General features: G+C 37.7%; 4 protein-coding genes across 7 annotated transcripts; 2 read left to right on the top strand and 2 right to left on the bottom strand.

Moving 5' to 3' along the window:
- Positions 1-483: 483 nt before the first annotated feature.
- Positions 484-2,563, bottom strand: LOC112459263. Of its 2 annotated transcripts, none has more exons than XM_025023293.1 (6): positions 2,525-2,528; positions 2,342-2,424; positions 1,771-2,257; positions 1,314-1,698; positions 962-1,225; positions 484-861 (listed from the first exon to the last, which is right to left on the bottom strand). In XM_025023293.1, exons 3-6 carry the CDS (start codon positions 2,252-2,254, stop codon positions 660-662), a joined length of 1,335 nt encoding a protein of 444 aa, XP_024879061.1. In that variant the 5' UTR covers positions 2,255-2,257; positions 2,342-2,424; positions 2,525-2,528; the 3' UTR covers positions 484-659. The 2 variants fall into 2 exon arrangements, with proteins under 2 accessions (XP_024879061.1, XP_024879060.1); XM_025023292.1 differs by having other exon boundaries at positions 711-880; positions 2,525-2,563.
- An 830-nt stretch (positions 2,564-3,393) lies between these two features.
- Positions 3,394-5,317, bottom strand: LOC112459264 (piggyBac transposable element-derived protein 4-like). Its single transcript, XM_025023294.1, has 2 exons — positions 5,281-5,317; positions 3,394-5,190 (listed from the first exon to the last, which is right to left on the bottom strand). The coding sequence occupies exon 2, from the start codon at positions 5,179-5,181 to the stop codon at positions 3,430-3,432; it is 1,752 nt and encodes a 583-aa protein (XP_024879062.1). The 5' UTR covers positions 5,182-5,190; positions 5,281-5,317; the 3' UTR covers positions 3,394-3,429.
- An 807-nt stretch (positions 5,318-6,124) lies between these two features.
- Positions 6,125-9,028, top strand: LOC112459241 (translation factor GUF1 homolog, mitochondrial). The gene is made up of 7 exons (XM_025023266.1): positions 6,125-6,373; positions 6,458-7,270; positions 7,378-7,614; positions 7,753-8,018; positions 8,201-8,415; positions 8,516-8,728; positions 8,824-9,028. The coding sequence occupies exons 1-7, from the start codon at positions 6,294-6,296 to the stop codon at positions 8,947-8,949; spliced, it is 1,950 nt and encodes a 649-aa protein (XP_024879034.1). The 5' UTR covers positions 6,125-6,293; the 3' UTR covers positions 8,950-9,028.
- A 328-nt stretch (positions 9,029-9,356) lies between these two features.
- On the top strand, positions 9,357-20,341 carry LOC112459238 (mediator of RNA polymerase II transcription subunit 14). Of its 3 annotated transcripts, none has more exons than XM_025023260.1 (25): positions 9,357-9,672; positions 10,452-10,659; positions 10,743-10,875; positions 10,953-11,126; positions 11,209-11,334; positions 11,443-11,622; positions 11,712-11,905; positions 12,003-12,120; positions 12,179-12,320; positions 12,407-12,611; positions 12,687-12,846; positions 12,966-13,173; positions 14,138-14,313; positions 14,464-14,710; positions 15,087-15,230; positions 15,318-15,461; positions 15,546-15,715; positions 15,779-15,973; positions 16,052-16,309; positions 16,516-16,762; positions 17,026-17,396; positions 17,733-17,888; positions 17,964-18,233; positions 18,317-18,583; positions 18,970-20,341. In XM_025023260.1, the coding sequence occupies exons 2-25, from the start codon at positions 10,511-10,513 to the stop codon at positions 19,129-19,131; spliced, it is 4,596 nt and encodes a 1,531-aa protein (XP_024879028.1). In that variant the 5' UTR covers positions 9,357-9,672; positions 10,452-10,510; the 3' UTR covers positions 19,132-20,341. The 3 variants fall into 3 exon arrangements, with proteins under 3 accessions (XP_024879028.1, XP_024879027.1, XP_024879026.1); XM_025023259.1 differs by having other exon boundaries at positions 14,105-14,313; XM_025023258.1 differs by having other exon boundaries at positions 14,105-14,313; positions 15,546-15,973.
- Positions 20,342-20,355: the final 14 nt, after the last annotated feature.

Genomic DNA, 20,355 nt, shown 5'->3' with positions numbered 1-20,355 from the left:
TTGAAAAATATTCAGCAGTCCACTGAACCGAATGTGGTGAGCTAGAATGAATAATACGTAATCTCTTTAAGCTCCTTTTTCTGTATTTTTTATGTAAGTATTCTATTGCATGTCAAAAATGAAATATATGTATAAAATAAATATGAGACGTATTTGTGCATATCAAACTTTCGCAAACGTTTGCGTGCAAAATGTTTGTTCTAGTTCTCTTATATTCTGAAACTCTTATAAAATAATTCATAGTAAATTTTATGTTTGGAAGTAGTATTTTACTCGCGCGCTAACTATAAGGGATTGATTAAAAACCATTGTACAATTGTTATCTAGTTTAACATTAAATTTATTATTCCGCGTCATTGTTATGAAAATTTTATAATGCAATTTTCTGCTTTTTTTACACAAATATAAAAATATATCAATTCGACAATATTGAGTATAATACTTTTTTATATGCAAGATGTCATCGAGTGTTTTATCTAGTATAGGTTTTTAAGTTTTTTAACAAACTATTTCCTATATACATATATATTAGTACAGAATGCAAAAGGAAATAAGATAATATATTTTGGACGGCTTTTTACATATATTTCCTATCTATACTTTCCGTTACTCGCTAGATTTTTTATAATCCTTACGTCAAATATTTATGTCACATAACGTTATCGCATTGTCACGTAGTCATTTTCTTTTGAATGTTCCGAGATATCCGACTCGGGCATACTGAGATCTCTCAATTGTGGCGACATTGGAACATAGCTGGAATGGTCTGCGAAAGTAGTTTCTTGCGTACATACTGTATTTTGTAGCCTTGCTTTAAAATGGTCGGAAATTTCTGAATGAGAATATTGCTCGATATCCACCCTGTTTTAAGAAAGATAGTCTTTTTTTTTTAATTGCTCTAGTCTTACATTTAGCGTCATTCTCGGGAGAAACTTGAAGTTAAATAAAATTGCAATCATACCTATCTTCCTTCGTGTGCTCGGATCCCCGCTTCTGTCGTGGTGGTAGTGCCGGAGGTTTCATTTGCAAATTGCACGAAATTTTACCCGTTAGTGACGTTTTCAGCTCAGGTGAACAAACATCGTCTTTAATTTCTTCGTAAATTCCAGATGCAACAGAGGTATTGGACTCCCTGTTGTACGGATGATGTTTTTCACTGTATATCAAATTGGGTTCCGATTGATATATATTTTCCACAGCTTTAGTGCCGATTGATGTCCTTAAACTGTTTTTTCACATATATTTGTCAGATTTGATTATGTACCATCACACAAAGTAATACTGTTATTTAATTTTCTGCATATGATACATACCAATTGGCATCTGTATTAAGGACACAGAGCGGTGCGTTATTCTTTACCCGTGAGGGAAGACTACCGATTCCACCATGCGCCACCGTTTCGAGATCACCATTAGAATGTAAAAGTCTTTGTCGGTGTCTCGGACCACGACCTTGCGTCACCAAGTCTTGTAGCAACTTATTAGCATCAAGGCAGAATACGTGGAGTTCCCCGACGCCACAGCGAAACTCCTTGCTGGTGTGCATTACACAAATACGCTTCACATCTTCTGGACGGCCCACCGTTACTAAATGGAACTGAGTGAATTCCTTCCATTCAAAAGTTTCGTCTATCTCACCGGTGTGAACATTTCTGATGAAAATTCCAACCTCGTTGGCAATCAGATCTCCGTATAAACCTGAAAATCACATTGATAATCAGAGACAAAGTCGACAGGGAGACTCCTGGCGCAAATGGCAATTACACCAACCGGTTAAACCTGCAGCCTTTGAATGTGGGTTGTCAACTATGGATATATTGTATGACCTCTCCGTGCAGCAGTGCCTTCTGGGCTTCAATAAGTGTCTGATATCCGCCATCCAACGTTGCGTCTCGGTCTCCGAATTGGCGGACAACGACAATAGCGACTTCCTGTTGTCCACTGCCGACGATACACTAAACGCAAATTGCTTCGTTCTGGAGCGAATGCGATGCACGACGGCGCCCGATGGTAGCGTCACAGAACTGTCCTTCTCGTTTTGCTTTAAAGCGCTGCCGCGACAGCTGAGCTTCTGGTCAAACTGCACCAGCAGGCCAAGGTCGGGTCCCTCACCGAGCTTCCTCACCGAGCACCATGATCGTTTCCACACCTTCGACAGAGGCAAGGCTCTCTTTCTCACCTTCTGCGTGACACATTTGCTGCTCGTCGACTTGACGTCGAGAAATCCGCAAATTTCCGTGTCGCGCGTACTCATTCTCTGTAAACAGGCGCGTCAAATTGGACCAGAAAGCTTCGAGTACACGTATATATCGTCGTGAAGAAAAATTGTAAGATTTCTTACAATTTTTAAGAAAATTGCGACGACGGTTTTGCAATGTTCAGCAAATCTCGGTGTGGAATCAGTGGAATGTGGATCTAAATTATCTAAAACATATATAGGTATTAAGCTATGGTAAAAGATAAACAAACCGATTGTAATGTAATTCGAAAACAAATGTAAAAACAAACGCTAAAGTATATTTACAATTTTGCCGGCTGTCACGCTCGCTCACTTAACTTGCACCCATCTCGTTTCGAGAGCAGAAGGTGCTCGTAAGTGCAAGGAAAACAAATTTTGAATTTATGCGTTCCGAAACTCGTCGGATAAAAGTGGTTAAAGGTTTTCGAAAAACTATTTGGATTTGTACTTTATTGTTAATTAAAAAGTTGTCTAAAGAGACGTCTCAAAATTGTTAAATTAATAAATTACTCGATAAAATTTAATGACTGCATGACAATTGTAGTTACAGTAACTTAATTGGTATATAATATCTTGGAATATTTTGTAGACAAAATAATAATAATTGATATTATAAATATAATATTCTGGATTTTTTAAGTATATAAAATTAAAACACGTGCATTAACCCTATTCGCTCCAACGTTTTTTCCGCCCTAATATTCCTCCAGCCATGCACTTTCGAGTCCCACGCGTTTTTTTAAATGTTAATAGCTTTGAAAAATTCTCCAAAAATTATTATAATATCTTTGTACCTTCGACTAAAAATCAATGTAAAGAAAATTTGGAAATCATTTATTTAAATATTTTTTTACAACAATTATATGTTGACAAACACACGTTACGACTCGTTTTACTTAAAAAATCATAACTCACGAACAAATTGACGAAGCTTAATGAACCAAAACGCAAATTAAAGCTAAAAGTAGTGCAAATGAGAAAAAAAATGAGATAATTATTAATTATTAATTAAATAGGAATACTTAATTTCGTCACCGCAAATTTGGTAATTTTTAAATGGTACAGAAGGACTTAGGATGCCAGAAAAGGAATTTCTGAATAAGAAAAGACGAATTTGGATGTGAAAAACATTTTTTACTTAAAAAAATTATATTTTTTATAATTATATTTATTTTTTTATATCGCGTGATTTATCGTGAACAATCGTAGCAATATCGAATCCTGTGGTCTTCACATATTGGTTTTTTACATTTTGCGCAGCAGTACAAAGTTTTTTTATTTCTGTTATATTCGCAGACAGAACATCTTTTACGTTTCTCTAGTTTGTCATTGTTATTAACTGGAATGTCTGTTTCTGACAAAATATTGTTAATATCTCTGATAACTGCCACATGCAACCCACTTATGTTTTTTTGATTGTGTAAGTGTGGAGTTATCAGTGACATTGTTAGCTCTTTTAGAAAAGTTGTCCTGTTTTCTATGTTATGGAGTACATTAAAATTATAAAGAATAAAACTATTAACAGATGCTTGGTCTAGCATACCCATAAAGAATCTCAATGGCCACCTCCTTGTTTTTCTCGCACAACTAAAAAACGCACAACATTGGTCGAAGACATCTGTACCTGCTTTCGTACTGTTATAAAATTCAACTAATTCAGGCTTTCCGGAAATTTCATTGATTTTGCATGAGTTGTGTAATGATGATAATATTAGTACAACTTTATTCTTCTTTGGACACCAAGACATGAGAACATTAGTACCATCGTAACCGCAACGGACGGTTCCAACCGATGCTGTGCGTTTAAAATTTTCTGGGATTTGTCTCTTATTTTTTCTTATAGTTCCAACCATTGTAAGATTATAATCTTTATACATTTTCTTGAAAATTTCGATAGAACTGAACCAGTTGTCGCATGTTACATTTCTATTACTGTGATAAATAGGCTCACATAACTTTCGAACATAATAACTCGGAATTTTTTCATTGGCAGGGGGATTTACTCTCCCTGCATACGGAATCGCGTTATATAAATAGTAAGTTTTTGCATCATTTAGTGTTACAATTTTGATACCATAGCGATCTGGTTTACTTTTCATGTAGACTTTAGAAGAAAATCTACCACGATATCCCAATAATTGTTCATCAACGGTCAAAAATTCTGAAGGAGTATAATTTGTTTGGCAATTATTGATAAATATATCCCAAATTTCTCGAACAGCTGCTAATCCATCTGTTCGTCTTCTTTCCGCACGAGTAGTCTTATCGTCAAAGCGCAAACGAGCCGATATAAATTCGAATCTTCTTACATTCATTGCTGCTCTATAAACAGAGCTACCAAACTCGTATGACCACAACTCAGTAATGCTGATTCGATTATCATTCTTCAAACCGGAGAAATATAACAGACCGAGAAATGCTTTTAATTCCACCATATCCAAATGTCTTTGATACGATTCGTTAGCGGTACCGTGTTCCGTATGATACTTGTCAATCTCGATATTTGTATACTTCAGTATTACCTCTAAAAGATTATCACTAAACAACGTTGACCAACATTCTAATGGAGAATTGGCAACTCTCGCATGACTTATCGCACCAGGTAGATGCACCACCAACCTTGACCGACGACCGCGCGTCTCAGGTAGAGATAAAGACCATCGATATTTATCTTTACCGTAAATAATGCGACGCCTTCTCGCCGTGGAAGTTGATGCTTCATGCTCCGTTGTCTCCTCCGTTGTCTCCTCTTCCGAGTCCTGCTCCGATTCATCTCCCTCTTCGAATTCGAGCTCGTCAGCTTCCTCTTCAGTATTTGAGTCATCTTGTTCTTCTAAAGCATCTAGTTCCTCGTCGCTGTCGTCTTCGCCGAAATACGAAACCGGCTCGTGGCGTCGCAATCTCCTCGCCACCTCTTCCGCCTGTCTCTGATTGTGAGCCATAATAGTCCTCTGTGGAATGTCAAATTAACAATAAAAATATTTTAAATACGCTTATTGTGTATAAAAATACATTTTTATAGAAAAGAAATTCTCACTTACCTTTCACACAACACTCACGTAATCCTCCAAATCCTCCAACCATGCACTTTCGTGTCCCACCAAGTAGCAGATCCTCCAACCATGCGCTTACGTGTCCCACCGAGACCGAGATTTTGATTGTTTACCGTTTCGAAAACAAATGCGCTGCGGCTCTGAGGTTTCTGCCTTATATTCCCCACCACAATAACTTTTTTCCGGCGTGGAGGGGATTCTCCGACGATCATTTGTTTTCCGGGAAAAACGACTGTTAGAAATTCGTAGGACACGAAAGGCATGGTTGGAGCGAATAGGGTTAAATAAAAAATTTATTTTGTAAATATTTCTCCACGCCAATTTCCATACACTTATACACTAACAAAAATTATAAATGCAATATTAAGAATTTTAAGTTTAAAAATTTCAATACAAAAATATAAATTAATTTTTAATAAATTATCAGGAGAATATAATAAGAAGAAAGAGAGAGAGATTGCACTATCTAAAATTTCAAATACTTCCCAATGTTCCAAAATATACAATTCTGAGAATTTCGGACTTCGAATCATGAAAATCAATAAGATATCAGAAGAACATAATCGGCAAGGAGGTTTGCAGTATATAAAATTCTAGATTTTTTTCAAAGTTTCAAAAATTGACGATTTGCAATTCGAAAAATTCGGGTTTTTAAATCCCAAAAATCAAGAAAGTCAAAAATCGATCAAGTATCAGGAGAATATAACCGGCAAGAATGTTGCATTAAAAAATTCCCAAAAATTTCTACTCTACTCAAAATTGACAAATTAATATTTAACATATATATATACTTAATACAATCATTTTAAGTGCAGGAAGTTCTGCAATTACAAAGAACAGAAACCTTATTCTACATTGGTATAACCTCGTTTCTTTTCAGAGAACTTAAGATATATACAAAGAAGAAAATGCTACAAATCGTTTGGAATACAGTGTGACAAGAGTTGTATAGTATAGTCGTATAGTCGGCTTATCTCGCTTAATAATAACACGCATGAAAAATGCGTAATGCTATCTTGAATTCATTGTGCACCGAGATCATCCGTACCGTTCGCAATGCAAAACTTTTCAAGCCGCAAAGGTGACGGTTTATTCAACAAGAATCTTAATTTTAAACCAAGGAAACTCATATGAAACGCTCAATTAACTCTGTATCTTCTTTTAGGAAGTGGACGTATTCGTCGAGCAGGCGTTTCTCCAACGAAGCGACATCCGACGTGGAGTACGATGTTCCGGTCGAAGCCATCCGTAACTTTAGTATAGTCGCGCACGTCGACCACGGTAAAAGTACATTAGCGGACAGACTGCTGGAATTAACGGGGGCTATAAAGGCAAACTCTGGCAAGCAGGTCCTGGATAATCTGCAGGTGGAAAGGGAACGCGGTATCACTGTGAAAGCGCAAACGGCATCGCTATTTCATTCGTATCGGGGCAAGAGGTACCTTCTAAATCTCATCGACACACCCGGCCATGTGGACTTTTCGGCGGAGGTCCATCGATCGCTGGCTCCCTGTCAAGGGGTCGTCCTGCTGGTCGATGCTAACGATGGTGTCCAAGCGCAAACGGTGGCCAATTATTATCTAGCGCGAGAGAAGAATCTTGTGATAATACCGGTGATCAATAAAGTGGACCTGAAGAACGCCAATCCGGAGAAGGTCAAGGAACAGTTGCAAATATTGCTCGATACGGATGAAGTGGATGTTATTAAAATATCTGCCAAGCTGGGCACCGGTGTCGATCAAGTTCTGGATGCTGTAGTCGAGAGAATTCCGCCGCCGACGGTGGCCAGAGATCAGCCCTTCCGAGCACTGATATTCGACAGTTGGTACGACAAGCATAAAGGGGCAATCTCTTTAATTTATGTCAAGGATGGATCGTTGTCGGTCGGCAAACAAATTAGTTCCGCACATATGAAGAAATCGTACGAAGTGCGAAATATCTTTCTTCTCAGACCTCATGCAGAAAATGTGAAGACAATGTGAGTGAGTATGACTCTTGAAAGCTTGTTTTACTGAAAGAAATTTAATTTTATGAATTAAATATATATAGATGAGAGTTTTTTAATCTTTATTCGATGTAATTTAGATTTGCTGGACAGGTAGGCGCTGTCTCGTGCAACATGAAGTCTAAGGAGGCTCACATCGGCGACACTTTACATCTGCGAAATCAGTCCGTCGAGCCTTTGGAAGGATTCAAACCACCAAAGCCAATGGTGTTTTCGGGTGTGTATCCGATGGATCAGTCGCAATTCGTCTCTCTGCAAGCAGCTATCGACAAGCTTGCCTTAAACGACAGCGCTGTAAATGCCACTTTAGAGTCAAGGTAAAATACTTTACCTTGACCATTTGTAAGATTCGTAATACATAGTGAAATCGCTTTCTAAATGTTGTCTGTAAATGGTGAATTGCACGAATAATGTTCAAACATCTTGATAAAACATGACCAAAAAAAAAATTGCAGCGCTGCGCTTGGAAGGGGATGGCGAATTGGTTTTCTAGGCCTGTTACATATGGAAGTCTTTATTCAGCGTCTCGAACAGGAATATGGGGCGCAGCCGATAGTTACGGCACCCGCGGTGACGTACAAAGCAAAGATCTTGGGCAGCAAAAATATAACGAAGTATCAAGGCGACACGGTGATCTTTAATAATCCGGTGCATTTTCCGGACCCCCAGATTGTTAGCGAATTTTACGAGCCTATGATAATCGCAACCATCATTACGCCAGGTATTTGCAATTTGACTACAGTATAGTTTAATTCATTCAGAATTTAAGAATATATTAGGCGACGGAAACTAAAAATACATTTTCAAATATTTTAATCGGCGATTTCACGACGACTGTTTCTTATTTTCTTTTTTTTATTGTTTAACACTTACAGATTAATCGATCCTTTTTTAAATGTATAGATACGTACGTGAGAGAAATTATGTCCCTTTGCCGAGAAAAGCGAGGAGTTGAGAAACTGACCAAGACCATTGGCGGTGACAGACTCATGTTGCAATACGTGATGCCATTGAACGAGGTGATTCTTGACTTTCACGATTGCTTAAAGAGCATGAGTTCCGGTTATGCTAGTTTCGATTATGAGGATTATGATTATGAGCCGGCTGACATAGTGAAGGTAATTATTTTTGCGACAAATTATCCTCGTGCGCTTTTTACACGCAATTTCTATTTCTCGATGGATTGTTTTTTGGTATATAATCATGTATAAATTTCAGTTGAATGTTCTGCTAAATGGAAAATTGGTAGAAGAATTATGCACGATTGTACATAGATCGAAAGCATCCGAGACGGGCAAGAAGCTATGCGTCAAGCTTCACGAAACCATTCCTCGGCAGCTTTTTGAAATAGCGATTCAAGCGGCAGTGGGGGCTAAAGTACTCGCGAGAGAAACTTTAAAGCCCTACAAAAAGGACGTGACAGCAAAATTAGTAAGTAAATTCACACCATGTGTATCTTACAATAAGGGTAGACTTTTAATTTAAGGGTTTCGCTTCGCTAACGTTGCTTCTTAATTCTTTCTCAGTACGGCGGTGATGTTACTAGAAGGAAAAAATTGCTGGCGCAGCAAGCGGAGGGGAAGAAGAAAATGAAGATGATAGGAAAGATTTCCCTACCACGGGACACTTTTATAAATATATTAAAAAGATAACAGCAATTTTGTATTTAATATAAACCTATTATTGCGACAAAATAATAACGAACTATGAAACAGTTCTGTATGAAATGTTTATCAATGTTAATTTATACAATCTGCCTTTTTTTCAAAGGTGCGTTTTTTAATACCATTCTCAAAACTATCCTCGGTATAATCTCGTCGCAACGGTAGAAAATATAATTCAAATTTCGCGCTCTCCGGAAGTCGCTGAATACGTACCGTGAAGAGTTTGGACATCGTCCGCCATTTTCAGCCTAAAATACAACTTCAACATGGCACAGCCAATCGAGTTCTCTTCCATCTCGGTTGATATTTTTTTCTTCTTCGCCCGAAACGGAATCCGGTATTTCCCTTCTGTTACTTTGCTATTCCGCGCTCCGCGAATAATAATAATGGCCGCGCTGTCTCGTGCCGTTTCGGGTCGTTTCTGCCGTACAAGTACCTTTGTACATTTATTTGGCTGTTAAACGGATGTGCCAGTGAATATTGATGTCGAGCGTGATGGAATTGAACGTACGTGCCACGAGGCTGTGACGGAAAGCGACTCGCTCTCGTTCTCCGCGCTGCGGAATTGATGGAAGCGTCGACTGCCACTTTCGAATCGTGCTGGATACCGTCATTTAGGAGAGTGGATACTTGTCTGCTAACCAGAATTGAAATGCTGATCAACTAGTGGAATAGAGGCGTGAATGTAATCTATAATAAAAAGAAATTGAGGTAACGGAACGTTTACGTGTTGCATTATTGTTTGGCATTATTCTAGAACTGTTTTTGGCACACCACCTATCGAGACGAAACACTTTGGATATTGTACAGAGCACATCAAAATTCCTGATATAAATTCATAACATAATTTATTAATTATATTAAGTTGAAATTTATGAAATAAATGTCAACTTAGTAACTTTAATGCTAATTTAAATATTTGAACTTGGCAATAGTCACCTGGGGTGGTTTTTACAGCGATCAGAGTATGTACATCAATTCCTGATACAATTTTATCGTAACAGGCTTGTTCTTTTAGCTGAACTTCTTGCATGGTTTATCCTTCCTTTTTTTCTTTTCACAGAAAGAGAGAAAAGGAGAAAAGATGAACTGTGCAAGTTCAGCTTAATAGAACAGACCTGTAATTTATTAAATTACGTTAAGTTGAAATTTATTTCATAAAAGTGTTGACTTAATTTTAATGTCAATTTAAATATCTAACCCAGGCAAAATGTAATTCACACAAAGATATCAAACTTTCTTCTTAGTCATTAGGTATACTTAATTTTTTTTGTAAAAAATATTACAAGCACATATGTGTGTTTCTGTAACCGAGTAACAATGTTTAAAAATATAATAGTAACTGAGTAGTAATGTTTAAAGATGTAAGACATATATATACCTACTATACTGTTAATAAACTATATATATAATAAAAGGACAAATATATTGTTTATGTATTATCTATCTGTATATCTTTGAAATAATAATAAAATCTTTACCGTTTGTAGAGGAGACATCTACAGGTATACATCAAGTTGAAATATTTTGTATCAAAAGCGATACCAAAATGGCGCCAGTACCTCTAGAGGGTCATCAAACTCCTGTCACAAACAACATACCACAGGAAGGCAATCGTGGTGGATCTATATCCTTAGGCATGCTCATAGATTTTATCATACAACGAACGTATCATGAACTCACTGTTCTTGCCGAACTGTACGTACAAAATATGGAATGTCGACAAGTATATCTCAACATTTTGCAACATGATTTATGTTTTTGTGGCTTGTTCTGTTTAGTCTACCTCGTAAAACGGACATGGAACGCAAAATTGAAATTTACAATTTTTCCGCTCGAACAAGGCAACTGTACGTTCGTTTGTTGGCACTGGTAAAATGGGCGAATAGCGCGTCTAAAGTGGATAAATCTACAGTAAGATATACATTTTCACACGTCCTATAGTCATTTAATTGAAATGTACAATCTATTAAATGTATTCTTTATTTCAGCATATAATGGCGTTTTTAGATAAGCAGTCATTGCTTTTTGTCGATACCGCGGATATGCTGGCGAGGATGGCTCGTGAAACCTTGGTACACGCCAGACTTCCGAATTTTCATATTCCCGCAGCCGTGGAAGTACTTACCACTGGGACATACGGTAGATTACCGGCTTGCATTCGAGTGAGTATGCACGGAAAAAAATAACGATCATGTTTTAAAGAAATATGACTCGAAAAATTATTACATTTGTATTTTCGAACAGGAGAGAATAGTGCCTCCGGATCCCATCACTCCTTCAGAAAAGAGAAGCACGTTGCAGAGATTGAATCAGGTTATTCAGCATAGGTTGGTCACTGGAAATTTGCTACCACAAATGCGTAATTTAAAGGTACATACGAGACAATGAGACGAATATCAATTCTGTTAAAAGTTACATTATGATTATTTTATAGACGAAAGTATCGTTAATTAAATTCAATTTATTATCGATATATAGATCGAGGCAGGAAGGGTGACGTTCCTGGTTGAGCAAGAGTTTTCGGTGTCTCTTACGGTTATGGGTGATGGGCCGACAGTACCGTGGAGATTGTTAGAATTGGAAATTTTGGTTTCGGATAGGGAGACTGGAGATGGCAAGGCATTGGTACATCCTTTGCAAACTCGATACGTACATCAGGTACGTTTGTCCCACGGTCAAGTTAATAAGTTATAAACTCTAAGATGTTCAAGAAATTGTTGAAGAAATGAAATTTTCCTCTATGACAGGTTGTTCAATCGCGATTGGCTGAAAGTACTAATCCACTATCGGAGGTGTATCATATCCTGCATTATTTTTGTCAGTCGTTACAATTAGAAGTTTTATATTCTCAAACGTTAAGGCTGATACGGGACAGATTGGACGATCATATTCACGTAGATGAATATACACCTGGCAAATGTCTTTCCATATCTTATTGGAGGTAAGAGTAATGTGCACATATACACGTTTAAAAGAAATTTAGCAAAAGATTCTGTACATGCACAGGATGTTTATATTCATATATGAGATCTTTTCAGGGAATTAACGAGTAAGGATCCACGATCGGAGCTTGGATATAGATTAACTGTTCAAGTGGATCAACACGACCCTGCGAGACCCCTCGCAGTTGTGCATATCCCGTCGTTGGGTAGTAAGGTAAAGCAATACGCTTATATTTCTCAAACGTAACATTATATCACGATAATTTGCGCAGGAAAGCGAGATAGCGCATAGAGCCATCAGGTCGGACCAATTATCGATGGAATGCTTACTCGTACACACTATCTACATCCGGACGCGAAGTCGTTTATCTGAATTGAAGCAAGAGCTACAAACGATGCTGAAAGACGTTGAATGTAAGTTAAGAATATATTTTTCTTCGTCTTTTACTTCTTATATTTGAGAATGAAACAAAGAGGTATTAATTTAAATGATATCTTAGGTACCTTAGCGGGATCTCCAGCTATTCTATCAGTACCTATATTGCAACCATGTTTACGTGCTGAGCTTCTGTTAGTCACAGTCGACACTCATACCGGTATGCTACAGTGTCACGTCCCTCAATACGACGCACCGCTTGTCCCAGAATTAACAACGGCGCTGAACGGGGATCATTCGCGTCTTCCGACACTTATCTCTGAACTGAGGTACTAATTATCGCGACGATCCTGCTTTTGTGAGCTCATTCCAGCAAACTTAAAGTAAAATTTTGGTTTCGACAGATTTTGGATAACGCAGAGACGTTGCGAGAAAACGTTGCAGCATCTACCAGCCACCTCGCACGAACGTTTGCCTGTTTTGCATCATCCGGATCATCCTATGTCTAAGATTAGTCGACACCGGATGTTCGTACAATTGCACAGACATCCTACAGTCATATTGGTACATATTTATTTTTATTAATTTCAAAAACTGCGATAATAATTAAAAATATTCTTATCTGAGTTTTGTTACAGTGTGTGTGTACTTATACATATGTTTTGCGATATGCTTTATTCCAGATTGTCGCGTTCAAAGAGAAAGAAAGCTCGCCATGTGAAATAGAATGCTCCTTCTATCTCGCTGTAGTGAAGCACAGTTCCATCGAAGACGATCCGCACGATGATAGCATTGAAACAGAAATACCAAAAATGTATCTGAAGGTCCAAAGCCTTATTGAGTTTGATACTTTTGTGATTACACATGGCCCGTTTACAAGTGTCGATAGTGGTGAGTAGATTTATATAAGTTTTATATTATGTCTTGGAATAAAGATGAGTACGAAAAATTTACGTATATTAACGTTTATTGTTTATCACTTATTTTATTTGTTTTTTTTCCCTCATTTTTATTTAACGACACTACAGTCCTTGCTCGTTCTAAACATTATATATTAAAATCAATAACTGATAATAATTAACAATACTATAATATTTGTTTGTCATTTAATTGTTACATGGATAAGTAAATGATTCATATAGATGTGCATGTACTTGTATATAAATTTAGTTTATTGGTTATTTTGTACTTGGCATAGACGCGTAAGTATGTAGATAAAAGATATGTTGTGTTAAGTAAGTGTAGCTTGTAATACAATTTAGGTTTAATCCCTATGATTTTATATAATGATGTTTCTTTACTATCGATTTCCAGCAACTTTTAAATCTTTTCTAATTACTAGTGATAGGTATAGGTACACTGTATGTATTATATAAGAATCAGATTCTTACTTATATGTCAATACCAGATCTTGTAGCGGGTACTTCGAACATTTTCTTTAATTGATTAACATAGTCATAACACATGCATACATATATGTATATAAACGATAGAAAAGGAGGAAAATTTTCCTCGTAAAACTGGTATTAACATGTAATAACCAATTAGCCGTTTTTATAATTAGCTTAATTAGTGTTATCGAGCTAATATATGTACATGCAGTGCTCTCGTATTAAGTACATACATATAATCTACTCTGCCTGAGAATGTTAAGATCAATTTTCTCACTAACTCTTACTAACATACTCATATTCTTTTTGCTCGTTATCGTTATGCAATATAATACAGTGTACGGATAATAATTAACATCTGGCATCGTTCAGTGTGGTATCGGCATACTGCTCTGCTACTTTTAGGGGGATTTAACGGGTGGATTTTTTAGGGAATAATGATCAAGATGGGGGGTGCATTACAGAAGTGGTGGAGACGACCAACAACAAACGTAGAAGCACCGGGGTCGGAGGAAGGACAGACGCGGTAGGAACGCCACAGAATAGAAGACCAAAGCATCCGGCTTACTTTATTCCGGAGTTGGCGCATGTCGTCGCTTTGTGCGACGAGCGAATACCGTTCGTAACTCTGGCTCAAGAAGTAAGATTTTATTTTCTCATTGATTATTTTTCTTTTTTTTTTTACAACACGACGTGTCTCTCGCAAAGCAACGTGTGCTTCGAGATGTCCTGTACACAACAGCGAATTATTCCGTATTACAAATTATTTTAATTTAACATTAATATGCAGCTTACTAGACGAGAGATAGCCCATCAAGGTCTCCAGGTTGAGGCGAATGCCACGGCATTGGTGCTCAAACTTGTTCAATTGCCTCCGCCTTTGCCGAGCATGACTACGAGCAGTGCTTGGCACGCTCTTCTTAAAAGACTCCTGAGTGTCTCGATTAGAGTTCAGGGCAAGGGCATGGCTAAAACTTGGACAGTGGAATTTGTATTTTTTGGTAGTCCTCTTTCCAGCAGTCATTCCAAAGAACAAGGTATCGATATTGTTTCTGTATGTAAGAGAATTTACTTATCATTAATATGTATATTTTTCATAATTCTACAGTTTAAAATTACGAATTTGACAATGAGGTATTTATTACAAATTCGTCAATAAGTTTTTTACTTTTTTAGTTATTTTTTGCGTGATTACATTTTCAAAAAATCATATATGTATATATATTTGTGTATACATTTGTGTATATAACGTATGAAAATTAATGTTTCCATTTTAACTTTAAAATATGGCACACGTAATTTCTGTTTTGACTGACAATGAGTTAAATCGGATCTTCTCTTGTGAGCAAATAAAATGCATCATCGTCTTTTGTTTATTTTAATAGAAGAATTATTCAAGTGCAATCTTTACAGGTTTGCGAAGACCAGTTTATTTTCAATACGAAATGGGTATGGCCGATACCGTCTCCCGCACTGTAGATGCCTTATTAAACGATTGGGCACAAATAGTGCATTTGTATTCGATTGTTCAAGATTTAGCTGAATATTTCAAAATGGGTGCGTCATACATTACGATTAAATCTTATGAGTCACACATCATTTACGTTTCTGTGTAATTTGCAATGCCTGGTTTTTTTATTCCAGAGAAATACAACTTACGCAACATGGTTAGCATTAAGTCTTATAGTTATAGCAAGCTGGTTCTTGCGTATGGTCCAAATCAAGGTGCAACTGTCACCGTACAGTGGAGTACAAACGACAAGGCTTTTAAGATGGTATTTGGTAGGAGTAAGTTTTCTACATTGATATCCAATTTCGAGTGTTTGCTCGATGAGAACTGTGTAATGACGAGAGTCTCGCTTGTATCCTTAGGTCCGACGAATCCGGTGACCAACGCGCATTCTATAATGAAGGAACAACTAGAAGCTCATTTGAATAGACACACGAATTTGGCACAAATTATTCACATACTTAACGAAACGCTTCAGCCGCTCACGTCGATCAATAAATTACCATCAATCCCACAGTTATGCGTGCATGCGGTAAGTGCACGCGCTCACCCGCCTTTTTTCGGTTCCGATTTACGGCTAAATTCCCCTCTACAGAGACCACGAGTGCCAGTACAAACGTTTACTATAATGCCACAATGTGTCACTTTAGTAAGGATAGCGTATCAAGGGATGTATTGTTTGGAATTGCGTATGCGCGGCGGGGGTTTGGTAAGCTTGCGCGACGGTGCTTACAGTCGTTTCGACAGAAGTAATGTCGTTGACGAGTTCACGCCTACGCAAGGCTTAAAGGTAAAAAGATAGGGAAAAAAGACGTCATCAATTAATTGAAGGAGTTCATGCGAGATAAGCGTGTTCGTATCGTTGCAGGCATTCTTATCGAAATATGTCGACGAGAATGCGGTATCTAGAAGGAGATCGCAATCGGAGGACGATAATCCACCGTCGCCTGTCACTATGGACAGCGACGGTACTGGAGGCAACGTGGGCTTCTTAGGGCATCATAGAAGCGGGCCCCAATCGCCCGCCCAACAACGCGAAGGTCTGAGATTTCATCCACCGCTGACACCACCGTCTGGTAGCAATCCTCACACACCGGCTAGTCCTCATACTGCAAATATATCCCAAGTAAGTCGTTCAGCTAAGACAATACATGAATCATTCTTCTTCTTAGAACTTTTATCCTCCAAGGAATACGCTTTATTTATCGCTTTGTTACCTGGGATTTATCTTTTTATTTCTTGTTTCTATCAGTGGAACTTTCTACTTAAAATTGGCCTATCAGTTGCCGCAATAAGTCACCAATAAGACTAATTTTAAACTCTTATCTTTAGGCAAATCAACACCAAAGTTTCGGAAGCAGTCCTGCAACTTCGTTTAATTTAGCATCTCCGCCGTCATTACCGCCAAATACACCCAATATGTTACCACATCCGTCTCCTGGATCGGGACTCGTTGCGAATAGTCCTCTAAATCCGATGCACGTTCCCAGTCCGGCTGGCCTCATGCCGACATCATCGCCTGGACCTTGCAGTAATGTTCAAGTAGGACATTCTCCTGCTGGTTCGTTCATGCAAACAGGTACGCATGACAGAAAATTCAATTTTTACATCTTTACAATTTTACTTGCGTCTTCCAAGATTTTGTTGTTTTGTTTTTCATGAATTTCAAATTTTTTTCTCCTTGTCTTAAAACCCTTGCACGCTTGTTGCATTTAAAACAATTTAAAACAAACGCAAAAAATAAATTTTTTATTTTGAATATATAACATTATTGAAGAATCAAGTCGAACAACAAGAGCGAGCCTCTCTTTTCAACGTTGTTAATGATACGTCGATTTTCAGGTCATATCGACGGTAGTCCTTTCCCGGCCTCTCAAAGCATGGCTTCTCCGGCTGCTTCCAACTGGCCTGGATCTCCGAGTGTACCGAGGCCTTCCCCCGCGAGACCCGGACAGAACCCAAGTCACGCGGCGTTGCATAGCCCGCAAGCCTCCGATCACAAGACTGGTAGTCATATATCCAGGGTATTACCGCAGAGATCCTGGGCAGGTGCCGTGCCGACGCTTCTCACGCACGAAGCCCTAGAACTGCTTTGCTGCCCGTCAATCCATCCGTCCAACTTGCCGGGTCCGGATATGTCGCCGCTCGAGAGATTTCTGGGCTGCGTCTACATGCGAAGACAGTTGCAACGTTTCATCCAGATGGATGATTGCGTAAGCAAACTTGCGTTTACCTTAATTGAAAATTTTATTTCCAAAAAAGCTATAAAATTAATATTGACTTGTAGCATATGTGTGAGGTGAGGTATATATAAAAAGGTTTTAGAAAAGTTTTTTATCTATTACAGTTATACTTGATTCATCATAGATGCATATTAGTTTGAAATTGTCTATTCGGCATGAGAATACTTTTTAGGCAAAATCGTACAACTCGCGGTTAATTTTTGATGCTATTAGTAAAAAGTATTAGTAAAAGTAATGCTATTAATAAAAAATAAACATACAAACATAAAATATATATTTGACACGTATATATATGAATTGTTGTAGTTAACCGGTATCAGTGCCGAGCCCGGTGTGGTACACTTCAAAGCCGAGAGCTTGCAATGCAGAGTCGGATTAAATCCGCAACATTTCCAATCTCTTCACATAAAGGTTCTCTCTCTTCCGGAGTATAAAGATCAATGGAGTCTGGAAGAGTTACAGGTAATTAAAACAGACACCTTGCGTACGAGACGCAATTCACTCGAGCAAATAAGATAAACGTCGTTTTATTCGCAGATTATTGAGAAGTTCTTCGACAATCGAGTAGCCGCCCCACCTTATAAACACAACACCCTGTCTGGTTTCGGGAGGATGCTTAACGTGCGTTTTAAAGTGTTGAAGGACTTCGTGCAGATAATGAAGCTGGAGCTAGTTCCCGGTCTCGTACAGCAGCAGCAGTTAAAGTGGTCTGTCCAGCTGTGTTTGCGCATCCCGCCTTCCGCTGGGCCAATCGTGCCCCCCGGCACGGAGGGCGTACACGTTTGCAGGAGCAAAATCCTATTTTTCGTGAGTATCATTCGTGTTCTTTACGTCGTAGTCGAGGTTCACTTTACACTTACAATCAATCCTTAAACTTATGGCGCTTGCAGTTGCAAATAACGAGAATGGGTATACCGTATCAAGGAGAGACGCCATCCTTGGTGCTGCCGTTCGTGTACGACGTAACTACGAATTTAACGCAACTGGCTGAGAGACGAGATCTTAGCCCTCCTCCCACGGCGCTTACGGCGGCATCCATGCAGCTGAAGAGATTCGCCGAGTACGGCGCGAATCAGTCGGAGTGCTCGTTGTTCCCCGCTGTACGGGACCTGTTAGCTAATTTCACATTGCCGACGGAACCGCAAGTTATGCCACAGGTGATGAACAATAGAAATCTCAAATGCATTTATATAAAGCTATTAGATTGTGACGCTAAGAGGAAGAAATCAAGTAAATCTTTTTTCTCATTCTATATATCGAGATTAATTAATTTTCATAACGTATGCAGCGTGAGACTAATGGTGATATTCCAATATTGCTTGTAACGATATATTTATTGGCACATTTTATTTATTAAAAATCATTCCATAAAGTAATCATGAATCGACGAGACTTGAAATATGGCTCTCAATTACATAAAAACCTGTATAACAATGTAGTTTTTGTTCAGAACAATTTAAGATATCAACGAACGTCGTTGATAAAACATTTTTAAAGAAAATCTAATAGAATGCAAAATTAATTTATATCTCATTTGTAACAGGTTGGCCCGCCCCCTGCGGGAAATCAAGTGCCCACCCAGCAGATCCAGAACACGACGATGCAGATGCATTCGCCTATGGCAGGCGGCCAAGGTCCGCCGCAGGGACCATACGGAATCCAAGGCATGCAGCCGATGGGCATGATGGGCGGGCCGCCTCAATAGGACTTGCTTTACTCTCCTAATCCCCTTTGTCTGCCGAGTCATTCAACGTGGATGAACTAGAAATGTAAACCTCGAAGAATTCGCGAGACAATTCGCCCGTGCTATTCTAACATTAGAGGATTTACATTTTATGGGGTATCTTAGGAGAGAAAAAGCTGTGACATTCGCTGCGTTTAATCCAACGAAAAAAAATGGACTGATAAAAGAAGAGATATTACGAAACGTTCCCTGTGTGAGTGACAATCTCTGATATCTGAGTTTGGTACTGTAAATACGCGCTTTGTATTTTAACAACGCTATCAGCAAACTCTACCACTAAAGCAAATATGCTAAAACGAATGTATAAAATGTATCATAAGAATTAGGTCATATAAGAATTATATTAGATTATATCATTCGACGTAGCTTAATTTAATTTAACGGAAAATTACTACAGCTGTAACTGTACTTGCCAGCGACAATTCCTTTATATTTACATTCTGCTTCATGTAAAATTATATTCTCCACTGGAAATTATCTATATACAATTATACAAGTATAGAATACAAATCTATAGAGGCAAGTATCTTTTTTATAACATATGAACAATATATAAATGTGAATACGAAATAATGAAATTTATGACATTGTTGCAAATAAAAGGCATTATAGATATGCGAAAAAAATGTAAAAATGTTTATAAGTATATTTCTTAGATGTATTTAGTTCGCATACAGTAGCGAGTACGCATACTGCGCTTTCGAATATATGTGAACAACGATTTTATCAGACGTACAGTTTTTATACACACACACACACACACACATATATAAAAGTTGCGTTATTTTATAATCAGCATATTTGACAAAATAAGCTGTTGGATATCTAAAATGTTTTTGTGTCAAATTAATTTAAATATATATATGTGTCCACATTTGTAATCGATTGATTCTTGATATGTTTCCGTAATGAATCGATAGAAGAAAATAATTCGCATTACACATTTTATCTGGCATTTATGAATAATATATATAAAATTTTTATTTTGGTTCTGTGTGTATACAGCTTCTTTCTTTTTTTACAAAAAACATATAATACTCTTAACAAAAATCAATCGTACTATATTCTTAATATATGCAATTGTACAGTACTCATAGTTAATAATAATGTATTGGAATACAACTGTATATCAATAATCGCATCTCAAATATATACACTTTTAGGTCAGGTATCAGTCTCTGTATA

The sequence above is a fragment of the Temnothorax curvispinosus genome, unplaced genomic scaffold, assembly GCF_003070985.1.
Source record: "Temnothorax curvispinosus isolate PA1 unplaced genomic scaffold, ASM307098v1 QBEX01009666.1, whole genome shotgun sequence".
NCBI lineage: Eukaryota > Metazoa > Arthropoda > Insecta > Hymenoptera > Formicidae > Temnothorax > Temnothorax curvispinosus.
This window is presented reverse-complemented; position numbering and strand designations above follow the sequence as displayed.

What these genes read in the sequence shown, in the direction of transcription:
- LOC112459263 (XM_025023293.1), bottom strand. Translation starts at nt 2,254, where the DNA reads ATGAGTACGCGCGACACGGAAATTTGCGGATTTCTCGACGTCAAGTCG. An exon ending in CTTAATACAGATGCCAATTG is followed by an intron (nt 1,226 to 1,313) that starts GTATGTATCATA and finishes GTGAAAAAACAG; the next exon opens with TTTAAGGACATCAATCGGCA. An exon ending in GAGCACACGAAGGAAGATAG is followed by an intron (nt 862 to 961) that starts GTATGATTGCAA and finishes TTCTTAAAACAG; the next exon opens with GGTGGATATCGAGCAATATT.
- LOC112459264 (XM_025023294.1), bottom strand. Translation starts at nt 5,181, where the DNA reads ATGGCTCACAATCAGAGACAGGCGGAAGAGGTGGCGAGGAGATTGCGA.
- LOC112459241 (XM_025023266.1), top strand. Translation starts at nt 6,294, where the DNA reads ATGCGTAATGCTATCTTGAATTCATTGTGCACCGAGATCATCCGTACC. An exon ending in GCAGAAAATGTGAAGACAAT is followed by an intron (nt 7,271 to 7,377) that starts GTGAGTGAGTAT and finishes GATGTAATTTAG; the next exon opens with ATTTGCTGGACAGGTAGGCG. An exon ending in AGGACGTGACAGCAAAATTA is followed by an intron (nt 8,729 to 8,823) that starts GTAAGTAAATTC and finishes ATTCTTTCTCAG; the next exon opens with TACGGCGGTGATGTTACTAG.
- LOC112459238 (XM_025023258.1), top strand. Translation starts at nt 10,511, where the DNA reads ATGGCGCCAGTACCTCTAGAGGGTCATCAAACTCCTGTCACAAACAAC. An exon ending in CTCACTGTTCTTGCCGAACT is followed by an intron (nt 10,660 to 10,742) that starts GTACGTACAAAA and finishes TGTTCTGTTTAG; the next exon opens with TCTACCTCGTAAAACGGACA. An exon ending in GACATCCTACAGTCATATTG is followed by an intron (nt 12,847 to 12,965) that starts GTACATATTTAT and finishes GCTTTATTCCAG; the next exon opens with ATTGTCGCGTTCAAAGAGAA.